Genomic DNA, 27,031 nt, shown 5'->3' with positions numbered 1-27,031 from the left:
CATACCAAACACCACTCAAATCAAAACTTTCTGCCTCAAACTCTCAAACCCTTCGAGAACTTTCGATTCCAACACCCCCTTCAAGCTGGAGGGGGTAGACGACACACCCAGCTTGCCCAAATGATCACGATGAAGAGGTCCGGCGAGTGGTTTGGTGAAGAGATCTGCTAACTGGGCAGAAGATCTAACAAATGTTAACGAAATCAGCCCAGCTAGGTATTGGTCGCGTACAAAATGACAATCAATTTCAACGTGCTTCATCCGTTCGTGAAACACAAGATTTTTTGCTATGTGAATTGCTGCTTGGCTATCGGAGTAAAGAGGGACTGGAAGAGAGATAGGAATTGACAAATCCTCAAAAAGACGGACCAACCAAGTGAGCTCTGCAACTACTCGCCGCATAGATCTGTATTCTGCTTCGGCGGAACTGAGCGAGAAGGAAGTTTGCTTCTTTGACTTCCAAGAGATCGGAGAGGTACCAAGAGAAATATAAAAACCACTGACCGACTTCCTCGAATCCGGGCAAGTGGCCCAATCGGAGTCACAAAAAGCTAGGAGCTTGAAGGAGGAGGAAGCAGACATAAAAAGCCCTAGCCCAGGATCTTTGAGCAGATACCGAAGAACACGGAGTGCTGCATCTAGGTGGGGTTGTCGAGGGTCCTGCATGTACTGACTGAGGTGCTGGACAGTGAAGGATAAGTCTGGGCGGGTGTGAGTGAGGTAGTTAAGTTTACCAAGGAGATGACGATACAAGGTGGGATCTTTCACTTGTTCCCCTATGTGAATAGACAAACGAGTAGACGAATCGAGTGGAGAAGAAACAGGGGACAAGTGCAGAGAGTCAAATTCTCGGAGAAGATCTAAAGTGAATTTGCGCTGAGAAAGGAGAAGTCCATCTGTTTCTCGGACAATTTCCATGCCTAGAAAGAAATGTAAGTCCCCGAGATCTTTAATTTTGAACTCTTGATTGAGAAAGTTTTTCAAAGCATGTAGTTCTTTGGTGTCATTACCTGTCAAGAGTATATCATCCACATAGACAGCCACTATAGAAACGGAAGAATCTGGCCTTTTAAAGAACAAAGAATAGTCGTTGAATGAGTGAGTGAATCCCTTAAAGTTCAAAGCAGTTGTAAGTTTAGCATACCACTGACGAGATGCCTGTCGTAGCCCATAAATTGATTTCTTTAGCTTGCATGCATGAGTAGGTGAAGTAGGTATAACTCCAGGTGGGAATTTCATGTACACTTCTTCATTTAGATCTCCATGTAGGAAAGCGTTATTCACATCTAGTTGATATAGACCCCATCCTTTCTTTACGACAGTGGCTAGTATGCATCTGATTGTGGTCATCTTAACCACCGGTGAAAAGGTTTCATTGAAGTCTATTCCCTCTTTTTGTATGTCTCCTCTAATGACCAATCTTGCCTTTAGTCTTTCCACACTCCCATCTGAATGGTGTTTAACCTTATAGACCCATTTGCATGGTAAAGCTTTCCTCCCTGGTGGTAATTCAACCACTTCCCAAGTCATATTAAGTTCAAGTGCCTCAATCTCTTTATTCATTGCTTCTTGCCACCCTGGGTGATGTGTTGCCTGTAAATAGTCAGTAGGTTCTTGTATATTGGACAATGTGTTTAGCATATGTTGATTGGTAGAAGATAGTCCACTAAAAGATATATATGTAGGTTTAACTGGTGCGAGAAAGCAGGAGTTGCTAACATCTGTGAGTTGGAGTGCATTACAGATAAAATCTTTGAGATAAGATGGAGTTGTGTGTGGTCTGGTAGACTTCCTAATAAGAACATCCATCGTAGAATCAGAATCCAAAGCAGGAAAAACTGGTGTAGATGTATGTGGTTGATTAGATGTAACTGGAGAATTTGGAGAGAAACTAGAAACAGAGATAGAGGGAATAGGTGAACTAGGATGGCTTGAATAAATGGGGGAAGAACAGGAGTCACTTGATGCAGTAGCCTCTTTGGAGAGTTGAGAATCTGTTTTAGTGTGGGGTCTGATAGGAAAAGATAGAGGTTCAGGAATCTGATGATTTGCAGAAAATGGAGCAGTGGGTAAAGAAATTTCAGAAAAAGAATTAGACTTAACAGAAGCAAAAGGAAAGAATTCTTCATGAAATATAACATCTCTAGAAACGAAAGGCTTCAAATTCTTAAGGTTCAACACCTTGTAACCCTTCTTTCCATGAGGATAACCTAAGAACACACAAGGTATAGCTCTAGGTTCAAACTTAGTTCTTTGATTTGAGACAGTAGAAGCAAAACACAAACACCCAAAGCATCTAAGGTTAGAGTAATTTGGCTTGCTTGAAGAAAAGACTTCATAAGGAGTCTTAAGCTTTAAGACACTTGAAGGAAATCTGTTGATCAAATAGGTTGCTGTAAGAAGGCAGTCACCCCAGTATGATGTAGGCAGGTGTGATTGGCATAACAAGGCTCTAGATGTCTCTAAAAGATGCCTGTGCTTTCTCTCCACCACTCCATTTTGTTGTGGTGTGGATACACAAGTGGTTTGATGAATAATACCTAGTGACTCAAAAAATTCTGATTGAATTTTACCACTTCCCAATTCAAAAACATTATCCGACCTTATGATTTTCACCTTGCTATTAAACTGTCTTTCTACCATAGCTATAAAACCTCGTAGAATAGTGAATGCATTGGATTTGTTGGTTAGTAGGTAGGTCCATGTGCCTCTACTGAAATCATCAATAATTGTAAGGAAGTATTTAAAAACATCATATGTAGCACTATTGTATGGTCCCCAGGTATCCACATGAATTAATTCAAACACTTTCTTAGTGAAAATAGAACTAGAGGGAAATGGAAGTTTGGACTGTCTTGCCATAGGACAAATAAGACATGGACTAGAGAATTTGGAACACTTGGATATAGAAATTGATGAAACATTTTTCATATTGCTAAGGGGCATATGGCCTAATCTGTAGTGCCATAGCTTGTCTTTTACAGTTGAATCAGAAAAGCTAAAACATGAATGCAAACTAAGATTGGAAATAGAATTCCTTCTTGGAATAAAAACACTTCTAAATTTGAGTCCACTCTTAGACACTGGTGTTGTATGTCTGGATCTGAAAATGTAGAGGCCCCCTTCCTCTTTACCAATTTTCAGTGGGCTCTTCACTGAAGGGCCCTGTAGAAGAAAACATGAAAAAGGTGTGAATAAAACATATTGGTTGAGTTGTCTGCACAACTTGTGCACAGACAACAGATTATATTTGAAGGATGGAACGTAAAGAACATTTCGAAGAATTAGATTAGGCAAAAGAGAAATGGTTCCTGAATGAGTGACCTGAACTCTGTAAGAGTTTGGGAGTTTTACCATGAGAGGTTTAGCCAAAGTTTTGAATTCTGTAAAAAAATCTTTGTTGAAAGACATATGTTCTATTGCTCCACTATCCAATATCCAAGACTCATCATTGATTTGAATTAAACATGCCAATTTTTCACATAAATTTGTCATACCAGCATGGCTCACATTTGCTGCAACATCAGGGGTTTCTGCACTGGAATGTCCCACTCTCACTTGCTGAAGAAGCTGCAGCAGCTCAGCCACATTTTCTTTGGTGAGATTCTGAACTCCTGATGCACTTCCCTCTTCATTTTCTTGATTTGAGAAGGAAGCTTTATTTGCCTGGGCACTTCCTTAAAATCTTCTCCCTTGTGAACTTGAAATCAGCTGGAAACCCATGAATTCTATAGCATTTCTGGATGCTATGTCCAGGTCTTTTGCAATAGGAACAAATTCCCAAATACTTCTTAGATTCAAAACTTGTTTTCTGCATCCTGTTCTCATTAAATCTTCTGAAACTTCCTTGTTGGTTGGTAGCAATGAATGAGGCAGATTCCCCTGAGTATGCAGGGGTAGCATGTATCTCCCTTTGCTTCTCGTCTTGAATCACAAGAGAGTATGCCTGTCCAATGGAGGGTAAAAGTGATGACAATAGAATGTTACTCCTTACCCCAATAAAAATATCATTTAGTCCCATTAGGAACTGCAAAAGTCTTTCATCTTGGTGTGCTTTCAAGCTTTTGACTTTTGCACCACACTCACACTCACATACACAAACATAAAATGTATTGAGTGTATCTAGTTCATCCCATAGGCTTTTGATTTTGGTGAAGTAAGTTGATACACTTGAATTACCTTGCACTACTGAACTTAATTCCTTTTGTAATTGGAATAACTTTGCTCCATTTGCCTGTCCAAATCTGTCTTCCAGGTCCCTCCACAAATCTTTTGCACTTTGTGAATAGAGCATATTTTCAACTATCTCTTTGGACAAAGAGTTGAGAAGCCATGAAAGTACCATGTTATTACATCTATCCCATGTCTGCTGGACAGCAGAATTTGTCTTAGGGATGATAAGAGTACCATCGATGAATCCCAGCTTGTTCTTTGCAGACAAGGCAATGATAACTGCCCTTCTCCAACCTCCATATCCTTTGCCATCAAAAACTGAGGATACAAGGTTCATCTCTGGGTAGTCAGAAGGATGAAGGTAATAAGGGTGAGTGGAGTCAATTACTCCTGAAGCAAAGGTCACTGCAGGTGCAGGAACATTAGTGGTGACAGCAGAAGCAGAAGCTAGAGTGTCGGATGATTCTGGTGAAGTACCCATATAAGATAGTGACAAGATGAAGATGAAAGAAGAAAAAAAAGGAGCTGGTTTAGTGACTGAGAAAGCAGAAAAATACCAGAATTAAACCTGCTCTGATACCATGTAAAAAGGAAAAACGAAACTGTAATTTTCTGCTTGTGTATTTGATGAATGAAGAAAAACTTGTTCTTCTCAAATGTACAATGCTAAACATATATACAAAAGAAAAGCTTTAGGGTAACCTCCTGCATTGGCAAGTGGCCAAGTTGTACATTAAAGGAATACAAAGATGGAACAAATAATTAAATAAAATAAGTATGGGAAAACTACCTAAAATATAGTGTAGCATGTGCTGTACACTAGATTGTGTATTCTGAACAAGGCAATGGCACAAGTGGGCCGGTTGAGCAGGCCTAATTGTGTAGACCACAATTAGGCCCAAAAATATTAAACTGTCCAAATGCCAATTAGGCCCAATGCCCCTCAACCCGTCCAAAATCCTCAAATCCGTCCAACATACCAAACACCACTCAAATCAAAACTTTCTGCCTCAAACTCTCAAACCCTTCGAGAACTTTCGATTCCAACAGATGTAAAGGTGCTAGTTTAGCATGTTTTTGCGCGGACCCAGGATTTGAGTATGACGGGGCACCATTGCCTTGAGGATATTTACCCAAATAGTCGGTCATATTTATTATTTACCTTTTTAGCCATATATATAAATTATACACATATAATACATAATTTATCATATATAATACGTCTACCAGCTATTTCTAGTTTAAAAGGTTAGGTGAGCAGCTATTTGGGTTAATTCTTCAAAATTACTCAAATAAAATTAAAATTTACTCAAATAAACTTATTGTTTCGGTTGAAGAAGAGTCTCAAAGTCAGTAGTCGTCGACGATTGGGATGTCAAAGTCGAGCTCGAGCAAACGCAGAATAAGATTAAAACAATCGCTTGAAAAAGTATTTTTGTTTTTGAGAAGAAGGGATGATGGGAGGGTTTTACCTTTGTTTGAAAAAGAGAGGTGAGAGGCAGAAGGGTTACTTTTGTTTTTGACTTTGAAAAAGGTTAAAACTTTAGGTTGACTATTGTGTAAGAGTATTGAGATTTCAAAATAAATAAAATAAAAAATCAGTAGACAACTAAGGCCAAAGGAGATTTAAAAACAAAACTAAAAGAAAATAAAATAGAAGTGCAGGAGCTGCGTTTCGAACCAGGGTGCATCAATCAACTGAAGCACTCAAGCAGGCTACAAAAACCACTTCTTCTGTCCTGCATTTGTTGTTGAGGGGGCCAGGAAAATTATTTAAAGGGTCTTCAGTGTATATACCAATATATATAAAATATATTTACAATATTTTTCCGAGGATAACGGGTTCCGGTGACCCCCTACCCAAGGTAGGCCCGCCTCTGTAATCTTGCCCATGTAATTAAATTCAAGTTATGAACTATATATTAAAAAAACATTTAAGTGCATCTAACATGTAGGTGCATCTGCTACAGAGGGGATTGGTAGGAAATAGAAAAACAAAAAGAAAAATGATAATGTTGACTGCTGTTGGATAAATCCTAACAATTTAACATTTGACTACCATTCTTTGTCTGTATATGGCTAGTATCATGACATTTGTCTCATATCTATGCTCTGTAGAGTCCACAAGATGCTGTGACACCTTTCCAGATTCCGGGTAATGAAGCCCAGATTGTTCAGGTACTCATTTACCTATTTTGGTTTCGCTGTAAATGACAAGTTTATATGATTGATTTCTTTATTGTTGTACACCTTTTCTTCATCTATGTTTCAGATTATGTTGAAGCCGCAAGAAAAGATTATTGCTAAGCATGGTAATTTGCTCATTGTGTTATTTGTAGAAGACATCTCCTGCATGGTATAACAACCATTTAGGGAAGCATTTGCTCATAAGAAGTTTCAGTTGTTACCATTAGTTAATGGCATGCCTAACACATTAAAATCTCTTCGTTGTCCATGGTGTTTGATTCAGATATTGGAGAATGAGCCAGTTCTGACAGGCTTTTATAAAATCTACAAACTTGAAAATCTAATTGACTGGATATTTCCTCAAGGATGAATTAGAATATGTTGAACGCATTAGAAGTTGTTCTCGCAGCATACTAGCTTATTACTTTTTGGGGATAGAAGCACATTGCCTTATGAAAATAGGAGGTTTTCTTACCTGTCGGCCACATGATATGCAAGAAAGACAAGCAATGAAATCATGATAAACAATAATGATCAAATGGTGATGTCCCAGTAGGTATTGGTTTTCCTTGTAGAAGGTTGAGCAGCCGAAGCATCGAAATGCTCCCCACCTAAAAAATAAGGAAAAATAATGTAGATCTATGTATTAAAGCTTATAGTTGGTTTATCACTATTCTAATTTGGTGGGATTTAGAATGGAATCGAATAGCGAATTCGTGTGCGGTTAAGACAACTCCTGCATCTCCTACCTAATGCAATTGAGGGACCTACCATTTCTTTCCTTCAATAATGCCTTCGCTTCAATTCAAGACGCTATTTACCAAAGAAACGCTACCTTTTTCTTTTAACGGAAGAAGCCAAAGGGCTGAATGAACATTGCAGTAACGAGCTGTAAGAAAGATGAACAGGGGGAGCGTGGTGAGATAGATAGACGTCCAATCCTGCAGCAGCTAGTTGCTCGGCCTTAGTCTTAGACTGATCTCAGACTTCAATCAACACTACCATTAGTTGTCGTACTTGTGTCATCTCAATATATTATTCTTTTCTATTGACAAACAACCACTCTAAGATTTGGTTGCATCAATGAATTGTTCTCAATGCTTGCAGTTTTCTGAATCTCATTTGACATCCTTGAAGGAATAACGTGCTCTTATTTGATTCCTGTAAATATCTTTTTTACACTACTTAGAAGTAAAATCAGTAGCTCTGACGTGTGTCAAAGAAAAGCAAATAATTTTTTTTTTTTTTTTTTTGCATTTCTATCCTCTCCTCAAAGGTTTTTGTTGTTGGGGATTGGGGGGGAGGGGACAGGGTCTTTGCTGTCAAAGAAGGGAGGTTCATTTTCTCAATTATATATAGTCAGTTGCCACTGTTTATATGGATAGTATCTTGTTTACACTAACAGATATTTCATTTTACTTGCCCGACATCGTCACGAGTAAGCCCCCCCCCCCCCCCTTCCTTTTTTTTTTTTTTTTTTTTAATGTTTTTCAATCGCCTTTGTTCATTGTGAATCCGTTCGACATATATGCCTTCACTGTGGTTCAACTCCACAGCGTGGTTAGAGAAGCACAACAAGCCAATCAACCAACAAATAGATACACTTCACAGAAGGAAGAGATAGAATCCAGCTTTTATGTCTTAATCCAATTATCATAAAATTACAAAAAGAATTCATCATTTTTATTACACTCTTAAGTGACAATACTTTGCAGGGTCCATGTGCTACACGTCTTCTTCGACTCACTTGGAAAATGTCTTCGCCACTGAAAATGATACAGGTGTCTGGCAGTGGCTTTTTGGAAAGAGTATTTCGAGTGTGGTTCTCCAGAATACAGGTTCAACTGATGGATTTGTTGGAATTTCTGCGCCTTCTTTGGCAAGAATCCTACCGGTTTGTTCTCATCTCAACTACGTTCCTTGTTTGGTACTTTGGTTGGTTATATTATGTTAGATGGACAATTTTTTTGCCTTTGCGTACCTATCTTGAACGGGTATGACACGGACATGGTACATCATATGGTCCTTCATGGCGTGTTGTATTTGCACCTGTACCTAATACTTGTATCTGATTCCATCATTCCATGTAATGTAGGGTCTTATAATTCTTATTTCCTTATAGATCTAATTTAATTTCTAGTATTACTAGATCAATTGTTTTTTTCTTTTTTTATCTGATGCACCGACACTGTACAGATTGATCTAGCAATGTTTGGCGGTGAAATCTTATGCCAGGTAAAGATTTCTCATTCTCTCTTTTGTTCCATCCTTGTGCTAAGGATATTATTCTAGCTTCTTCTTACAATCATCCCTGTTTTCTTTGTGGTTTATTTAAGTTTTCTAACTGGATCATCTCTTTTATTGATATATTTTGTAGCCAGATGCATTTCTATGCTCTATCAATGATGTCAAAGTCAGTAATAGCTTTGACCAAAGGGCACGTAACATGATTGCCAGTGCAGAGGTGAGATGACAGAATTATTTTGTGGTTATGTGTTGCATGATTATCTGCCTTTGTAATTTTATCACAGACAGATCAAACCTTTGTTTGATATGCTAGTAATATTTCCAGGGATCTTTGAGGCATAAGATATCTGGACAAGGGCTTGCTTTTATAGTCGGAGGCGGTTCTGGTATGAAGCTGAATCTCAGTTACTGTGAAAAAACCTTTTTCACTTTTTAGGCATGGCTATAATTTAAGTGTTTGATTCATGTTGTATGTTTAAACCGGCAAAAGAGAGAAAATGTGGGTCGTCCTAGAAACTTTAAAACTATCTTAGATACAGGCAATGAGATGCTATCGTCATGTTTTTCTGATTTCCGACAAACGTTATTTTAATTTTGGACACCGATTATTGTAATATATTCTTAATCTTAATGTGAAGATCTACAGTGTACTTAGATGTTGGTTATAGTCAGAAAGATGATCCTTCTCAGTGAATACAAAGCATTATGTGTTCATTGGGATGCTATTGGTGTTTCTCATGAGAATTGGATGGTTAAGATTTCTAACGTATTTGTTGCCAAATACGAAATACTTGGCCCATTAAATTTTTTCTGTTTTATGATATTAAGGAATCTTAAGTGTATTGAACATCACAAGTTTTATCATCTGATCCCTTTATTCCTGCCCAATGTTTTTCATCATTCAGTTGTACAGAAAAATCTTGAAGTGGGAGAGGTACTTGTTGTAGATGTGGCAAGCATAGTTGCATTATCAGGAACTATCAATTTTCAAGCCAAATACAATGGACAGATGAGAAGGGCGGTATTTGGGGTATTTGACTTGTCAGCTTCTTTTGGCTTCTGCCTTTTTCACTATTCTTAATATATATATATATATATATATATATATATATATATATATATATATTGTTCCTTTGCAGTATTATTTTAGATTCTCTCTCATGTTTGCCCTCCTGGCGAAAATTCCTCATGTTAAAAATTTAAAAGTAGCTTAGGACGGAAATTAAGATTAACAGCTAACAACAGGAACGCATGAAGTTAACAAGGTATATACTTTAGCCTGATCCTTCTCTTACACATGACTGATCTCTCCCTCACTGCTCCCTACCTGGTGCTTACATGCAAGATGTTCCAGGGGTATTTATGTGAATTATCATTAGAAACTTGCAGTCAAACTTGGGAAATTAAGAGAGGTGAATGAAATTGAGGTGCTTCTGGAAATGTTTGTTTGGTGGTGGAGTTAGTTTGTAATATATGTTATCATGAAACTTGTATATGCCATCCTTGCTTTTCTTTGATATTCCCTTTTTGTGATACATGTACTGATTTCGTGGAATGATAGTAGCGACATAAGCAAAGTGCGACTGATCCAACATAAGGGAACAGTTTTCTAAAGAAAAAACTGAAAGTCAGATATACTGGTCATGATCTTTTGGAACTTCAGTTATACTGCAGGTTTCTGGTGCTTTCTTCCATTAGAATGTCTCAGATCCAAGTTGCATTCAATAACCAATGTATATAGTGTCTACATTGCTGCTAATAGCATAATTACTTTGGCACTCTACTAATGATTGAAACATTATCCAATAGGAAATGTGATTTATTATCTACGATCCTCTGGCTTTGAGTTCTTCTTTTAAGCAAGTAATCCAACTTGAGTCCTTTGTCATCTCTATAATTTGGTTTCCGAGGCATGTTGTTCTGACCATGTTTATGCAATTACAGAATGATAATATGATAACGGCTGTTCTAACGGGGCCAGGTATTGTCTTCATCCAAAGCATGCCTTTTCATAGGCTTTCTCAATGCATTGCTAGGTAAATCTCCGAGCAGCACCAGCAAGTGGAACTAGTTGAATTATTGGACAGTCTTCCCGTCAGTTAAACTCTAGCTTTGGAGAAAATTGATCAGTTGTTTTGTTTCTCTGTTGCAGGGCGGTAACATCTCCAAACATGAGGGACAATCCAAAATTCTTCCTTCAGATAGCAATTTTTTTCTTTATAGCATATGTTGTCATTGTATCATCTTTAATCTTAACTTATGTTTGAGCCTTCTTATTTCCTTTTTGTTTATGTTAATATTCTATATCATTCTTTGTCACCTTTATTTTCTTTTGGGTTGACCAGCATTTAAATCTTAGTTGCAAATATAGAGTAAATATAAGTAGGGATTTTAGCGTGGCAATGATGGAGTCATGTATGACGTTGGAATTGTAAATCAATTGACCTTGCTAACTTCTACAGTATCTGCATCAAAATTTCACATCATAGCAGTGGCTTTTCTTGTCTTAGAACTGCATGATTTGTTCCTGTATTAAATTCAGTATGATATGGATCATTGAATAAGGTTCAATACTTGATGTCTTTTGCTAGTTGCTACAAGTGAAACGCCGAGAAAAGAAGAATCTATTATTTTTTCTAAAAATTTAAAAACTTCACATGAAAAACAAAAATGGAGTTTATAATCACTAAAATTCAACAATTTCAAACTTTTAGTAGCTTAAGCAGTTAAGTGAGAAGTTGAGGGGGACCGGACATATTACATGTTTGTTCCTGCACAATAAATACAGTTTTAATCAGACAAAGAAAGAAATATACTGCATATACAGCTTCAACACTATTGCCAGCCGATGGACCAAAAGCATTTAGTGCCTCCCAATGTCTACACTAGTGTTTGGTTATGCTAGCATTGCTAGGGTGTTTATTTGGTTTTAGAAAAATGTACCTAACAATGCTATTTAAACAAGATTTTGAAATATTTGGCTACCTATATTGATTTATTGAAACATGAGTTCTTGTGATTAAATACTCTTATGTCCTACTACTTGACACATTCTCAAAAAAGAGAGGAGAAAATGAAATAAATATAGGGTTAGAGAGAGTAGGGTTAGGTGGACTCTAAAAATGGCGTCACTGGTCCATTAAACTGGCGGCTCGCCTGCTTTTCTAATCCATAATAATAAGGAGTACGGAACCCAATTGTGGTTTTTTTGGACTCAAAATACATAAATAGGTGAGAAAAAAAAGGTGATATTTTTATGTATAGCGCCACAATACTTGGCGCTATACAGTAACGTTAACTGTATCGTTACTGTATAGCGCCAAGTATTGTGGCGTTATACTGAAAAAGGTGACACGCCCATGTATAGCGCCACAATACCTCACGCTATACATAAGTTTTATAATTCGAACCGTCTTCTTCATCTCCTCTGGTTCTCCTCTTCCTCAATTTTTTACTCCCTTGGTCCCCCATACCCGCTGCCCCCAATTTTTTTAATTTTTTTTTTGGGTCCCCCCGTTACATAATAGTTGAAGAACGTAGGTCCCACATTCGAGTAGAGCTTCATATTATTGTTGATTCACACTTCCGGAGTCAAAATTTCATTCTATTTGCTTTCCGAAAATTCTAAATCGAGGTATTTCAGTTTATTTTAAGTTGAAACTTTGATAATAATGCATATTATTTGATTTGTATGTGTTCTATTTCGGTTTGTGTTTTTTTTTCGAAACTAGCATGTTAAATTTATCCGGATTTAATATTAGTGTTTTATAAAAAAAAATATAAATTTGTGTGTTAATATCCTGATTTATATATATGTGTTTTCATGCATTTTTGTGTTTTATTTGTAATTAAATTTATTTGTTGTTTATGTTTAGTTTAGATTATTTTTTAGCGTAGTAAAATCTAGACCTTTTTAGCGTAGTAAAATGTAGACCCTTTTACAACAACAACAACAACAACAACAACAACAACATCCCAGTATAATCCCACAGTAAAACGTAGACCCTTTTAGCGTAGTAAAATTTAGAGCCTTGTATCGTAGTGATGTGTAGTATTTCCCGGGCCTCAAAATATCGAGCCCGGAACCCATAGGTATATATATATATATATATATATATATATATATATATATATATAATTTGTACAATTAAGTTATTAAAAAATATAAATTTAAATTATAAAAAAAACACATAATTATTAATGATAGTTTGGTGCCACTGGCCTCAAAATATCGAGCCCGGAACCCATAAGTATATATATATATATATATATATATATATATATATAATTTGTACAATTAAGTTAGTAAAAAATATGAATTTAAATTATAAAAAAACACATAATTATTAATGATAGTTTGGTGCCACTGGGCCTCAAAATATCGAGCTCGGAACCCAAAGGATATATAATTTGTACAATTAAGTTATTAAAAAATATGAATTTAAATTATAAAAAAATACATAATTATTAATGATAGTTTGGTGTCACTGGTCCTCAAAATATCGAGCGTCATACCCAAATATATATATATATATATATATATATATATATATATATATATATATATATATATATATATATATATATATATATAATTTGTACAATTAAGTTATTAAAAAAATATGAATTTAAATTATAAAAAAATACATAATTATTAATGATAGTTTGGTGCCACTGGGCCTCAAAATATCGAGCTCGGAACCCATAGGTACATATATATATATATATAATTTATATATATATAATTTGTACAATTAAGTTATTAAAAAATATGAATTTAAATTATAAAAAAAACACATAATTATTAATGATAGTTTGGTGCCACTGAGCCTCAAAATATCGAGCCCAGAACCCATATATATATATATATATATATATATATATATATATATATATATATATATATATATATATATATATAATTTGTACAATTTAGTTATTAAAAAATATGAATTTAAATTATAAAAAAATACATAATTATTAATGATAGTTTGGTGCCACTAGGCCTCAAAATATCGAGCTCGGAACTCATATACGCCTTCTCTTCTGCACTTGTCTTTTACGCAAATAGGACTTGTTACACACCATTTTAAATGGTTCCGGAGGCCAATAATGCTCAGCACCCACTGGCTGCAACTGACCACTATATGTGTTTAGGTACTTGGCACTATATTGTTGATCAACATAGTTGGTCTCCGCATAACCAACACGTTGAAAACACTTGATGGCATGTGAGCAAGGCATGTGGTAGATGGACCATTTCCCACAGGAGCATAACTTTGCAGATTCATTTAGGGCATGTACATTATTACCCCGATTATTATGGATAGCGGTGCGAACTTCAAAAACACATATTTCGTTATCATACTGCAAAAATGAATGTCAATGTGCTCGCAGTCTGTATTTCTCAAATCTCTTCATAGGCACTGGCATAAATTCAACCCCCCTCTCCATCAATTCCGTTGCAGCTGCAGACCGTTCAACAAACCTCTCCGCCATCTGCTTGAACGACATCCACACCATGGCTGTGACAGGCAATCCTATTGCCGACTTCAATAACCCATTGAATGACTCTGACACGTTTGTAGTAAGAATTCCCCATCCTCTACCACCATCCGCATGCAACATCCACTTTTTAGGGTCATGTCGCATTAACCAACGATAGGCTGCCTCGTCTTCTTGCCTGATAGAATCCATATGCCTCCGGAATTTATGTTGTTGGTGGTCTGTTGCTGCCATCCACATTAAATCATATAGATACTTGTTGGGATGTGCCTTCTGGAAATTGGCCTTAAAGTGCCTCACATAGTAACGATGGTATGCATAAGGTTCTTGCCATGCATGCAAGTTATCCACAGAACTTAATATACCACTGTGCCGATCAGATATTAGACAAATACTTGAACTCTGTTTGACAACGTGCTCTTTCAAGTGGTTCAAAAACAGCATCCACGTCTCTATGCTTTCATTGGCACAAACAACAAAAGCTAGAGGAACTATCTGTCTATTAGCATCCACTGCCACGACTATCAATAGCTTGATATCGTACTTTCCATAGACATGAGTTCCGTCTATGGATATTACGGGCCGGCAATGCGAAAAACCATCAATTGCTGGCTTAAACTCCCAGAACACGTAATTGAATATGTATTCTGGTGTTCCCGGACTCTGCTCAAGCTTCCATTCAACAACTGTCCCGGGGTTAAAGTGCTGCAGTGCATCCATGTACTTTGGCAGAGATGCAAATGACTTATCCCAATTACCGTAGACAATTTCAAACGCTCGTTTGCGCCCGAGAAATGCCTTTCTTTTCGTAATGGTATAGCCATATTCCTGGTGGACTGATGTAATGCACTCTTTGATTGTATACCTTATGGACGCTTCGAGGTGCGGAATAAGTACAAGAGAAATCAAGTCAATATCCAAGTTGAAGTGATTCCCGTTGAATGTGTCCATTTCGCATGTGTGGGTGGGAATGTATTTACCCACTTTCCACATACCTGTCTTCTTCTTGGTCGCACACAACATGCAATTACATGGCCAAAACCACATGCGGCAAACAACCTTGTATACCATCGGACTTGACTCCCATACCTGCATCTTACGACACTCTTTTACGTTGTGCATTTTACAAGCCCTGCTTAAGCGTGCTTTATCAGGAAAAAGCATCCCCTTTGCAAGCACCGTTGGTCTAGACTCATCCCACATTGCTGTCCGGATTTCATCAAAATCCCTTGTGAGAGCTTCCACATCCGGCACGGTTGGCAAGTTATCAATGTAAGGAATCTCCCTTGAATGAAACGACACTTCAGACTCGTACACTCTTCGTCTAGGGGGGTCTCTCTTCAAATAAGGTCCTTCCTCCTCATCCTGCTCATCACCATCCTCACGAAAAAGGGTGTCTCATCTCCGGATTCATCGGCATTGTTATCATAATCACTGTTCTGTTCCTCACTCTTTGCATCTGCCAGATCCCGATGTAATACATCGTTTTCGGTCAATTAAGTGAGTACGGGTGGTTCAACTTGCTCGTTTTCACTGCACAACCAACAAAAATATAAGCTACTAAAATTAATAAATGCTTTCCATATGGCTATATCACTTCACTTACAAGTCGTAATGTGATGAAATTCCATGATGGACGTTTTCAATTAGGTGATAACTACCGGATGAGCCACTTGTAAAATTCATATCCGGCCGGTACCCCCTATTAAATATATGAGCGTGAATACAAATTCAATAAGCCAAAAATATACATAATTAACACAAATGAAAATTGAAGTTTACCACTCGTCTTGTGAATTAAGGAAAGCAGGGTATAAATTATTTTCTCGCTACTCATTCGCCGGCGGTGATAAGTTTAAATCAAGGAAAACTCTTTAATCCGGAACCTGTCTGGCAAAAACTTCTCCAGAATAACCACCTGATGACTGGGGGTTATCTCTACTACGCACAACCTTGTTTTTTGGAACGTCTTCGACCTTCACGTACATCTCCAACATTGTGATTACAAGAAATTCCCGGTATTCGTCCGGAGTCCTCAGAAAATCACTCAAAGTTTCATCATCGTCGATGTTAAACTCCAAGCAACCCCTTGCAGAGTAACAAAATACGGATATATTCCGATTACTTTAAGTATCACTGAACGTTTCTTCACACTCATTTTTTTTGCATAACAACGATATCAATTTATCGTACTCTATTGTAAGTGGCAATTTAACATGACACTGAGCAGGTAAACTGTAGCCCACAGAGTTATTCTCCATCACAACCTCACCCCCCAATATAAATATAATGAAACTCTTATTCTACGCTCTTCAGACATAATGAAAAAATGTTGGAGAATTTAACAACAATAAACGTTTCAACAAGAGTTAAATTGTTTTTTGAATGAATTTCTATACAATCCTAACCTCTTTATATAGGAAAAGGATAGCCGGGAATTTTTTTTATATATATGTAGCGCCCAAAAAGTTGGCACTATACACTTTTGAATTATTGAAGTCAGGAATTGTTGGTGGGGCCAGGAAAAAGGAGTATAATGCCAAAATACCAGGCACTATATATAAAACTATGTATAGCACCAGGTATTGTGGCGCTATATCTGGGCGTATTAGCTTTTTCAGTATAGCGCCACAATACTTGGCGCTATACAGTAACGACACAGTTAACGTTATTGTATAGCGCCAAGTATTGTTGCGCTATATATAAAAATATCACCTTTTTCCCACCTATTATGTATTTTGAGTCCAAAAGAACCACAATTGGGTTCCGTCTAATAATAAGGCCCAATTTCAAATAAGTACTGCCCACATTTTTAACACACTCCACTCTCTCAGCAAAAATTAGCAATCTCTGAAGCTTTCAGCAATGGCGGCTTCATCAACTCTTTCCAGTTCCATCACCACCTTCAAACTGTCTCCGTGCCAACCACGCGCCTCCTCTACTACCGCCTCCGTCAAAATCCCTTCAATTCCTCCAATAACCCTTTCAATCCTTTAATTTCTCATTTTGGCCCAACTCCCAAAAACCCTACCGTCGCACCACTCCGTTGTTCCGCTACCTCCACCACACCAGAAACTACCACAACGACTTCCACACCATTCCACGACCTTTGCTACGTCGTCGGGGACAACATCGACAATGACCAAATCATCCCTGCAAAATACCTAACCCTAGTTTCGTCAAACCCAGACGAGTACAAAAAACTCGGGTCCTACGCGCTGTGCGGACTCCCTTTATCATACCAAACCCGTTTCGTCGACCCAGATGAATTCATCCAAGTACTCCATCATCATAGGCGGTGAAAACTTCGGGTGCGGGTCGTCGCGGGAGCACGCGCCGGTTGCTTTAGGAGCTGCGGGTGTGGCGGAGTCGTACGCGAGGATATTCTTCAGGAACTCGGTTGCGACTGGCGAAGTTTATCCCCTTGAATCAGAAGTGAGGATTTGTGAGGAGTGTAAGACGGGTGATGTGGTGGCTGTTGAACTAGCAGAGAGTAGGTTGATTAATCATATGACTGGGAAAGAGTATAAATTGAAGTCAATTGGTGATGTTGGTCCTGTCATTGAAGCTGGTGGCATTTTTGCTTATGCAAGAAAGGCTGGAATGATTCCTTCCCGAGAAGCTTAGTTTTTCAAAGTGGTAATTGATGCGATTCACATATTTTCTTTTAAATTTTTGTACTTTAGGCTTGCTGAAAACAGATGATTGCATAATAAATATGTTGTTTGTTGTATGATTTGGAGAAAAAAATCAGCACCTTTAAAAAGGGGTCTTGTGTTCTGTTATGCCTATTTCAGTATAAATCAATGGATAAACAACATCTGAATTCCAAAATAGTTGGGTTGATTGTATGATCCTGAGAGGATACGTTTAATTAATTAAAATTAGATTGTTTTTATGTTTACTGCCAGCTCAGCATTGTTGCATCTTTGTCCGAGCTTGAGACGGCTTTGCTTTGTGACATAGGCTATGTTATGTTTTATCAGGAGAACAAAAGGAAAGATGTAGACTCTAGGCTGTGTTATGGTTGTTGCTGTATGATTTGGGAAAGATGATTCGGTTATCCTGAAAGGGTATGTTACTAATATTTTCTTATGCCTATATCAAGAATCATACTTGAAATATGCTTATCACTATGGCAATTTGTACTTTGAAGAGACCCGGAGAGCTTTACTTTGCTAGATCTTTCATGTTACTAAATTTCAAGGGTTCAACTAATTTTTGGGTTTATGCATATCTCACATAATTCCCTCCCCGCCTTCCATAAATTGTCTCAACAAAGAAACCTTTTTATAAAGGCCTCAAAATTACAACTTGGTCCTATAGGAACTTAGAGTATGGTTCCTCAATAATATAAGAAGAAAAATGAATCTAACTTTAACTCAATGGTTCCTCAATAATCTAACAAGAAAAATGAAACTAACTTTAACTATCTGTCGGTGATTATATTTAGGTGACAATCAGGCAAACACACCAAAAAGTAATTGTGTCTTCTGAGGAAATTAGTGACTTCCTGATGATTAATAAGGTTTGAGCTTCATCGAGGATCGTCCTTGACTAGTAAGCAAGTTTAGATGAAACTAGAGTTCATATGAGGATCTGCCAAGTAAAATAACTACTGACATATTATATCAAATAAAAGTCAAGTTCTGTTGGCAATAGATTCTCTAGAGTAGAGCAGCATTACTTGAGATGGTTTGAAAGGGGTTGGAAAATTGACTAGGATATGATTAGTGGATTTTCGTAGGGATGAGCAACAACAATCATCGATATAGTTTGCTATGTTCCAAATATATTCTTTCATTAATAAAATTAGGGTAAGATCCACCGAAATGGGTAGCCTTAAGCCCTTAACCGGATATATGTGGTAACAGGTAAAGCCCGAAGGCTATTCCTGTCCCTATGGGGGAGATGCCAACTGTCTCTCCTTTCTACGAACACATGTTCCAAATATAATGCTTGAATCTTCTACATTCAATTACTAGAAAATAGCAAGATCATTTTGTTCTAGGAGACATGACAGCATGAAGATTTTGATTCAGGAGTTTCTACGATATGTAATTTTATCCCCTTAGATATGAACTTACATAGCTTGCCTAGCAATGATCGATGGACCTACATGATGCACATTGTTTGTTCGTTGATTCCGGAAGGTGATTTTTCTGCTTATCCCAGGTTCGAAGTTGAAAATTTTGTGTCACTTGTCCTGCACTTATTCACTCGGTTGCACCTCACAAATTGAAGAATCTAAATTGCTCGTTCCTGGTGTACTCTCTTAGGTAGTTGTTTTTTCACCTTATGTCATATGGACTTTCCTCTTTTTGGTTGTCAATTAAAGCAAGTTTCGTGGACCTATAAGCATACCCTCCTCTTTTTAGACTTTATCCTCATCTGGATGAACGGGCTATAAGTAAGTTACATCATTCGAGTATTGACTTGTCTCCAGCTATAAACGAGGCAATTTCCCAAAAGTTTGCTTGTTATCATTCCAGAGACAAAATTGGCTCATCTCCCCTTTTTGTTCATTTCAGTGGATGTGCCAAAAGTTTACTCATCTATATATGTTTATTGTAAAAGCTTATTCTCCTTTTTTTTAGTGGTGGTGGGGGGGGGGTGGTACATTTATTCAAAAACCTTAGCAGTATTTGCAGCAGTAGCAGACTAGCGTTACAGCATGCAAAATCTCCCTTCGATTGGTGGAAATGGTGCTTTGTATTTTTTGTATAGATGCTAAAGCTTGTCTATAATGTGCTCATATTTTACTCTTGATAGAGTCACTGTGACTTCTATACTTTTGCTTTCTCCAATGACAATAGTTTATTCTTATTTGCGTGGCTACTATGACAAATCACTGTTGCACCAACTTACTTGAGATTGTGTGCTTGTGATGACAAATTGGTTTCTCCTAACTCCTAAGAATCAAGAGAACTCAACCCCGCTTCTGTTTTGATTTTTGTCTTAAATTTTGTATTGCCTTATAGTGTGTTTTGCAAGTGGGTTAGTCAGTAGTCACAACTATAGTTGCATAATGGCAGGGATTAAAGTTGTGGCTTCCTAGCCATACTCATTTTAAATTCTCCAGCTTTACTATGCAAATCTATCAATATGTTAAAGCTCTAGAATTTATCTGTTTTCCTCGCCCTCGTATAGAAACTTTTGCTTGAGCTAAAGTTAGAGTCTGTCCTCCAGGAATATCCAGGAACCTTTATCCTGAATATTTTTTTTGTTTCATAGAGAAATTAATTTTATTACCAAAGCAGGAGGTTACAGCTAAAGAAAAAGAAAAAAAAACAGCACTCTGGACAACCCCAGATGTGCACTACATAAACTCATTGCACCATAACTCATTGTACCAGGAATACATTCAGCAACATTCCAAGAAGGGTAATACTTCAAACTGTGTAATCTCCTCTCCAGCATCTTGTTCATGCTGCCTCTTACAAATATCTCTTGAATGATCACTCTGATTATTGCATCTGCTTGTCTCCTTTTGTTTTGAAATACCACCATATTTTTTTCTTGCCATATGTAGTAGACAGTGGCAGCCAAGGCAATCCTATAAATAGTAGCTGATGCATTCTTTCCTCTTACATTGTCTCTGCAGTCCATCCCATAGCCCTTCGTGCAATCCCCTGCCATTGTAGCTAATTCTGACCAAGAGTGAGGCCATGGTAACATTTCTCAATTTTGCGTAATTCCTTTGCAACATGAATCATGTATGGTTTCTCTTCTCCCTTGTAAGCGGTGCATTTCTTAACAAGATCCAAGTAGTCCTCCAGTTGTTGTCGAATCTCTACTCCATGCTCTTCCAAAATGGTAGGATCCGCTATGTCCATTACACTGCCCTCTTCAACATTGGTTTCGACGTGGGGAAACTCTGTAAAATCTGTCATTTTACCATCAAGTATACTCATTTTCTTTCCAGTTAATAGCTGAAAGAGAACAACTCCGAAGCTATAGGCGTCAGTTTTTTGACTAGTAATACCCGATTGCATATATTCAGGATCTAAATACCCAAAATATCCGCACACAACACATGCTACTTCCAGTTCCCCTTGAGGCAATGATATGGACAATGAGAAGTCCATTATTTTGGCAACGCCGCTGTTCTGATCTATTATTACATTTGATGCACTTAGGTTTCTGTAGATGATGGGCATACTGAATTCGGTATGGAGAAAAGCAATTACTGAAGCGATCTCATTGGCAATCCGTAATCTACTTCCCCAAGATAATGATTTTCTATTTTGATCGTGATTACCCTCTATGAAAAGTAGCTCATAAAGCCTTATAGCCTCAACATATTCATATACCATAACTGGGTTTTCCAATTCTAGACAGCAACCGACAAGTCTCATTACATTCTTGAGATGACTCATTTGAGCAGTAATTGCTATATCTCGGAAAATATTACGGTGATAATCTCCACCATAGCCTGGAGCAAAAATCTATTTAAAACAAGGTGTTTGTCGAACTTAACCATACAGCTTCCAAAGAGTATTATTCTCTTTTCAGGGTTCTTTATTGCCTTCTCGATTTCATAGGCGCTGAAGTAACGGAGAGGAATTCGACAATTTCCGTCGCATAAAGCAAGAAGTTCCTCTAGCACTGCACTTCCATTCTTTAGATAATACTGCTTTTTCTTCAGTCTTTCTGCAATGGCATAGGATAACAGTCTCCTTATGATTCCGCTGATAATGTGAGGCATTTGTCTTGCCAAGAACTCTTGCGAAAGTTATGAATAAATTTAGAAGTTTGTTTTCTCTTCTAACACTTGATCTCTCTCGTATCCACTACTAGTCTTAATGCAGTGGGCTTAAATTCAATAAGGTACCAATTACATCATCACTAGTGGATCTTATAAGTAAATTGGAAGCTTCCTGCTGGTCTTTTTCTACTCTAGCGCGTGCATTGAATTCACGCAAAATGCCAACAAATCGCTGTCATATGACTATTGACTTGACTCTCATCTGAATTGCTGCGTAGTTTCATTGCCAATTGGTTAGTGTCTCTCTCTTGAATTTCCATGCACTTTCATTGCCACTGTAGACAATTAAAATTTTATTAAATTCATATCCACAAGTAATTTGGATTTTTATCATATATTAAATATATATTAGTCCAAAAAATACTATGGGCTACTATAATCGGGCCGATTGTTTAAATCTAAAATAAATTGATTTAAATAAAAGTCTAATATATTATTGGGCTAGTCCGTCAATTGGTCTTCTATCAAATGGGTCGGCCCATAAGCCTCAAACCCAATGACCTACTAGGGTTTTCTTGGAGCCTACTCCATCCTATACATATATAAAGGGTTTAAAGGAGAAGGCTAGAGGAACAAGCAAGTAAGCGGAAGGAAAGGCTAAAGAAGCTCTAAAGAATAGCATCAAGGTCTCCATCCATATCTGCAATCATCGTCTGTGGTCAAATTCCAAAGGCGAACTCAAATCATAGGCGGGCGGCTTAAAATCTTCCGTTCGTGATAACCCAACACCAAATCTTGGTTCGTGACGGCCTTCAAATTGTTCGTGACATACTACAAATATGAAATCTGTGAAGTTCAAGATCAAGCTCTCAAGCCCTTGAACCATCGTCTGTGAGGAGAAGAATCAGAGGACTGCATCTCTTTAGATCTAGAGATATTTTAGAGATTGTAATCCCATCACTTGAAATCGAATATAATATTTGTCGCTATATTTCTTGTCTTGATTATTATTTTTCAGGAACGAAATTTAGTTGTTACAAATTTTGGCACGCTCAGTGGGACCATCTCTACCTCTCATCTCTTCTCTTCGAAGTTCAAGAACACCAAGATAACCTTAATAAAAATCAACTCTAGATCTGACTCCAAAAGTGGATTGGAAGTTGGCAGGGAGATTGTTGGCCAAATCAAAATAAGCAAAGCCGAGATGCTAAGACAACAAATGCTTGAAGTGTCGTCCACAACTCATATTTTTGGTTCATCTTCTCCAAAAGAAGTAAGATCCTCTTCGTACATGCTAGAAGAAGGGAACAACATCACTGAGGCGGTCGAACGAACTTTGGCACGATTCAGCCTTTCAAAAAGAATGCCACCACCAGTCCCACAATCCCTTCGTGCAGAAAGATGATAATGTCTTGAGCAACAAATTTTCTCCAATCTCTCCTCATGTCACTCCACAATCTGCTCTGTATCCAAGTGATGTTCCATACCATTCTTCATCCTCTACGTTGGTCATGCAAATGATGATGGTTGAAGCGTCTACAATAAAATAACAACTTGCAAATTTGACAAAAGTAGTTGAAGGCCTGACAAAGTACATGAAATATCAAGATGATAAACTTTCGAAGTTGATGAATAAGGTGGAGAGTATAACGGAGGAAGAATCAAGCCAAGCACCTATGAAGCTTCCAGAAATTCATGAGAAAGGAGAGTCCGCTGCAAAGCTAGCAACAATGACCAAAGAGCTCTAAGTCTCTTCTGATGGACAAATTCATGTTGAGCAATTGAAGGACTTCATCATAGAGGCCATCAAAGATAAAATTAAGCCTTCGCCTAAATCTTTCCTTACATACGCAAAGCCGTACACACAAAGGATTGATAACTTGAAGATGCCAAGCGGATATCAACACCCTAAGCTTCAACAATTTGACGGTAAATGGAATCCCAAGCAACATGTTGCACACTTCGTCGAGACGTGCAATGATACTGGAACTTATGATGATCACCTTGTCAAGCAGCTTGTTTGATCTCTCAAAGGAAATGCTTTCGATTGGTACACAGATCTTGAACCTGGTTTCATTGATAGTTGGGAGCAACTCGAGCAAATATTCCTCAATCGCTTCTATAGCACGAGACACATTGTGACCATGATTGAACTTACAAATGCCCGCCAACGGGAGGAGGAGCCAGTTATCAAATTCATCAATCGTTGGAGGAGTTTAAGCCTCAACTGCAAAGACCGCCTTAGCGAAACTTCTGGTATCGAAATGTGCATTCAATGTACGCATTGGGGCCTTCGCTACATCTTGCAAGGAACAAAGCCTAAAACTTTTGAAGAGTTAGCCACCCGTGCACGCGATATGGAATTGAGTATGGCTACATATTAAGATCAAAGGTTGTCTGTCTTTGAGACTCAAGACGAAAAAGAAGTAGACGATGCCAAAAATGGGGGCAAGTATTCATTTGAAACTGAAATCGAAAAGTCCATGCATGTCACTATACTCCTTAACGCATGAGCCTAAACTGTAAGTCGCAATGCTCCTTGACGCATGAGCCTAAACTGCAAGTCGCAATGCTCCTCAACGCATGAGCCTAAACTGTATGTTGTAATGCTCCTTGATACACGAGCCTAAATTATATGTCATAAAATTCCTCAAAATCGAGTCAAATCTTCAAGTTGTAAAGCTCCCCAAATTTGAGCCAAATCTTCAACTTGAAAAGCTCTTCAAAATTCGAGCAAAGTCTTCAAGATGTCAAGTTCTTCAAATTTGAGCAAAGACTTCAATTTGCAAGCTCTTCAAATTTGAGCAAGTCTCCAAGACGTAAAGCTCTTCAAATTTGAGCAAATTTTTCAAGTTAATATACTCCATGTCCACACGAGTATAAACTGCATACAAAAAAAAGAACTTTTACTTTTTTTTGAACTATGTAATGACTTGATCCTCTTTGCTGGGTACGTAGGAAACTTAGATTTCATTATAAGTTCAGTCATTTAAACGAAAAAAATAGCCAATTCTTTTTCACGATAGCCAAAAGAGGGTGCTAGCTCTTTTTATGCGACATGCGCTTCTTTGGTAAGTTAAGAGATGTCGTTATTCCACGTCAAAGCTTAAAGGATTACGCGCCATATTTTCTTTTATCCAGCCGCATGAAAAAAAATGTGTCATGTGCTTCTTTCAATAAAGGTAGAAGGACGAGATGCTCTCCTCCATAGCTCGAAATATGGAGCACTACATGTATCTTTTCGTCAAGTGATGAGAAGGACGTTCTATGCAATTCTTTTCTAAATTGCAAGAAGATGTTGTTCTACTCCAAATCTTGAAGTTTAGGACACCCCATGCACTTCTTCGACAAGTTGAAAGAAGATGTGGTTTCGCGCCAAAGATTGCAGGATGGCTACTCCACATACTTTCTCACAAAAAATGCAAGAGTAGTACTCCTAGTGTCTAGCCAAGCTACAAAAGGGGAGATATGCCACGTACTTACTCGCCTAGTTGGAAAAGGATACTCTAAGTGTCAATCTCGCCCAACCGCAATAAAGAGACAAACGGTTCATCCACAATCATGCGGACCTCTAGTGAATCTTCTTAGGGATATTATGACTGCTCTTGAAAATCTGCAAAAGAGAAAGATTTTGGAGCACCCCGGTGCCAATGGCACAAAGCTTTTGGTATTGCTTAGTAGATCGGTGCCAACGACACAGAGCTTTAGCTCAACAACAAGTACCAGTGTCAACAACACGACGCTTTAATGTGGATGTAGGACTTGCCATGGACTTCTTCGCCAAATTGCAAGAAGAGGACACCATGAAACTCCTTCTAAGGCAGGGAAGGAATGCGAGCCGTAATCATGGCGGTGAAAGACGGACATACTCGAGTGATTATGTGTTTGCCAAAGCTTGACCGAAAAGGTGGATGCACCAAACTGTTGTCCGCCAAAGCCTCTGCCGAAAAGGTAGATGCGCCAAATTTTCATCCTCCAATTCCACGAATATGAGGATGCGCCAAGTTTTCCCTCGCCAAACCTGCAAAAAAAAAAAGTATGCTGCCCAAAAAAATAATCCTCCTAATTTCGGTGCTTGATTAAAAAAACTTATTGTGGCCGGATAGAAAAGGGAAGGGCTTCGAGTTTTATGTATGTTGTAGCTCTCTTATTCTTCTTTTCAACGGTGCAAACGGCTCATGATTTGGACCCTCCTACCTCGAGATATGAATTATTTGGCGAGAGTGCACAAAGCTGAAAGAGCCGGCACGTCGGAACTCATCGTGTAACTTCTAAATAGTATCTGGAACGATCTAGAAGCAATCTGATTGTGATCTTTACAGAAGTCGAAGTTTGAGGAGTATAGTTTTCATAACTTCAAACCGTTTGTGATTCCGATATTTCTGCACCCAGGTATGAATCTTTCAGTGAAGGCGCGCAAAGCTGAAAAGTCGAGCACGGCAGAATCTGAAGCGAAGTTTAGAAACACTCCTGAGACAGTTCAGAACAAATTTGGCTTCGTATTTTTGATATGTTGTAGCGCTCCGTGTTTAGTGTAAATAAAATCAAGCGGAATGCAATTCGCACGCTCATACACCAGGTTATGAACTTTTTTGTAAAGGCGCGTCAATCTGAAAGGTCAAACGTGGCAGCACCTGAAAAGAAAACTCAAAACATTTCCTGAGGTGGTATAAAAAGATTTTTGCTCCAATTCTTGGATATGTTTCAGTTCTTTGTGTCATGTTTTAGGAGAATCGAGTGGCTCGCGTTTTCGACGCTCCTATGGCAAGGTATGAATGTTTTCTCGTAGATGCGCATAGTTAATAACTCCAGGCAACTTCTGCTACCAAGGAAATGAAACGTGACTCACTGATTAAAAAAAAGGAAAACGAAGAAGCAAAAATTGTGGAGACGAGTTGATCAGTTTCACGGGTGAAAACAAAACCACACAACAAGGTTCTTATATAGACAATAAGTTGGTGGTGCTTTTCCCCTGGCACAAAGAAATTCCCTTATAAGAAAATGAAATTACCATGTCTAATAAGGAATTATGGAATCGTACCTTTTGTACTCCAAGAAAGAATCCATAAAAAAGGAAAAGAGTATTAGTGAAACCTTTGGTTCTCGTAATTGATCATCTCAAATAAGGAAAGCTCTACCGTTAAAGATAATATTCAAGATAGAATCAAATTAAGAGTTTCCGAGACGTCAAATTGAAGGCATATTTAGCTA

At 37.9% G+C, this 27,031-nt stretch overlaps 1 protein-coding gene and 3 pseudogenes across 4 annotated transcripts; 2 read left to right on the top strand and 2 right to left on the bottom strand.

Annotated features, from left to right (window-relative positions):
* The first annotated feature begins 6,276 nt into the window (after positions 1–6,276).
* Positions 6,277–10,936, top strand: LOC104248678 (uncharacterized). Of its 4 annotated transcripts, XM_009804982.2 has the most exons (9): positions 6,289–6,351; positions 6,446–6,485; positions 8,076–8,254; positions 8,557–8,595; positions 8,738–8,824; positions 8,933–8,993; positions 9,513–9,637; positions 10,552–10,643; positions 10,760–10,936. In XM_009804982.2, the coding sequence occupies exons 2-9, from the start codon at positions 6,449–6,451 to the stop codon at positions 10,872–10,874; spliced, it is 735 nt and encodes a 244-aa protein (XP_009803284.2). In that variant the 5' UTR covers positions 6,289–6,351; positions 6,446–6,448; the 3' UTR covers positions 10,875–10,936. The 4 variants fall into 4 exon arrangements, with proteins under 4 accessions (XP_070006173.1, XP_009803284.2, XP_070006172.1 ...); XM_070150072.1 differs by lacking the exon at positions 6,446–6,485 and having other exon boundaries at positions 6,277–6,351; XM_070150071.1 differs by lacking the exons at positions 6,289–6,351; positions 6,446–6,485 and adding an exon at positions 7,686–7,798.
* Positions 10,937–16,954: 6,018 nt separating this feature from the next.
* On the top strand, positions 16,955–17,757 carry LOC104226265 (3-isopropylmalate dehydratase small subunit 1-like; annotated as a pseudogene).
* Positions 17,758–18,918: 1,161 nt separating this feature from the next.
* On the bottom strand, positions 18,919–19,053 carry LOC138872275 (U6atac minor spliceosomal RNA; annotated as a pseudogene).
* A 1,237-nt stretch (positions 19,054–20,290) lies between these two features.
* LOC104226267 (non-functional pseudokinase ZED1-like) lies at positions 20,291–21,925 on the bottom strand (annotated as a pseudogene).
* Positions 21,926–27,031: the final 5,106 nt, after the last annotated feature.

This window comes from Nicotiana sylvestris, chromosome 6 (genome assembly GCF_000393655.2).
Source record: "Nicotiana sylvestris chromosome 6, ASM39365v2, whole genome shotgun sequence".
NCBI lineage: Eukaryota > Viridiplantae > Streptophyta > Magnoliopsida > Solanales > Solanaceae > Nicotiana > Nicotiana sylvestris.
The sequence above is the reverse complement of the archived record's forward strand: the minus strand, read 5'-3'. Positions and strand labels throughout refer to the sequence as shown.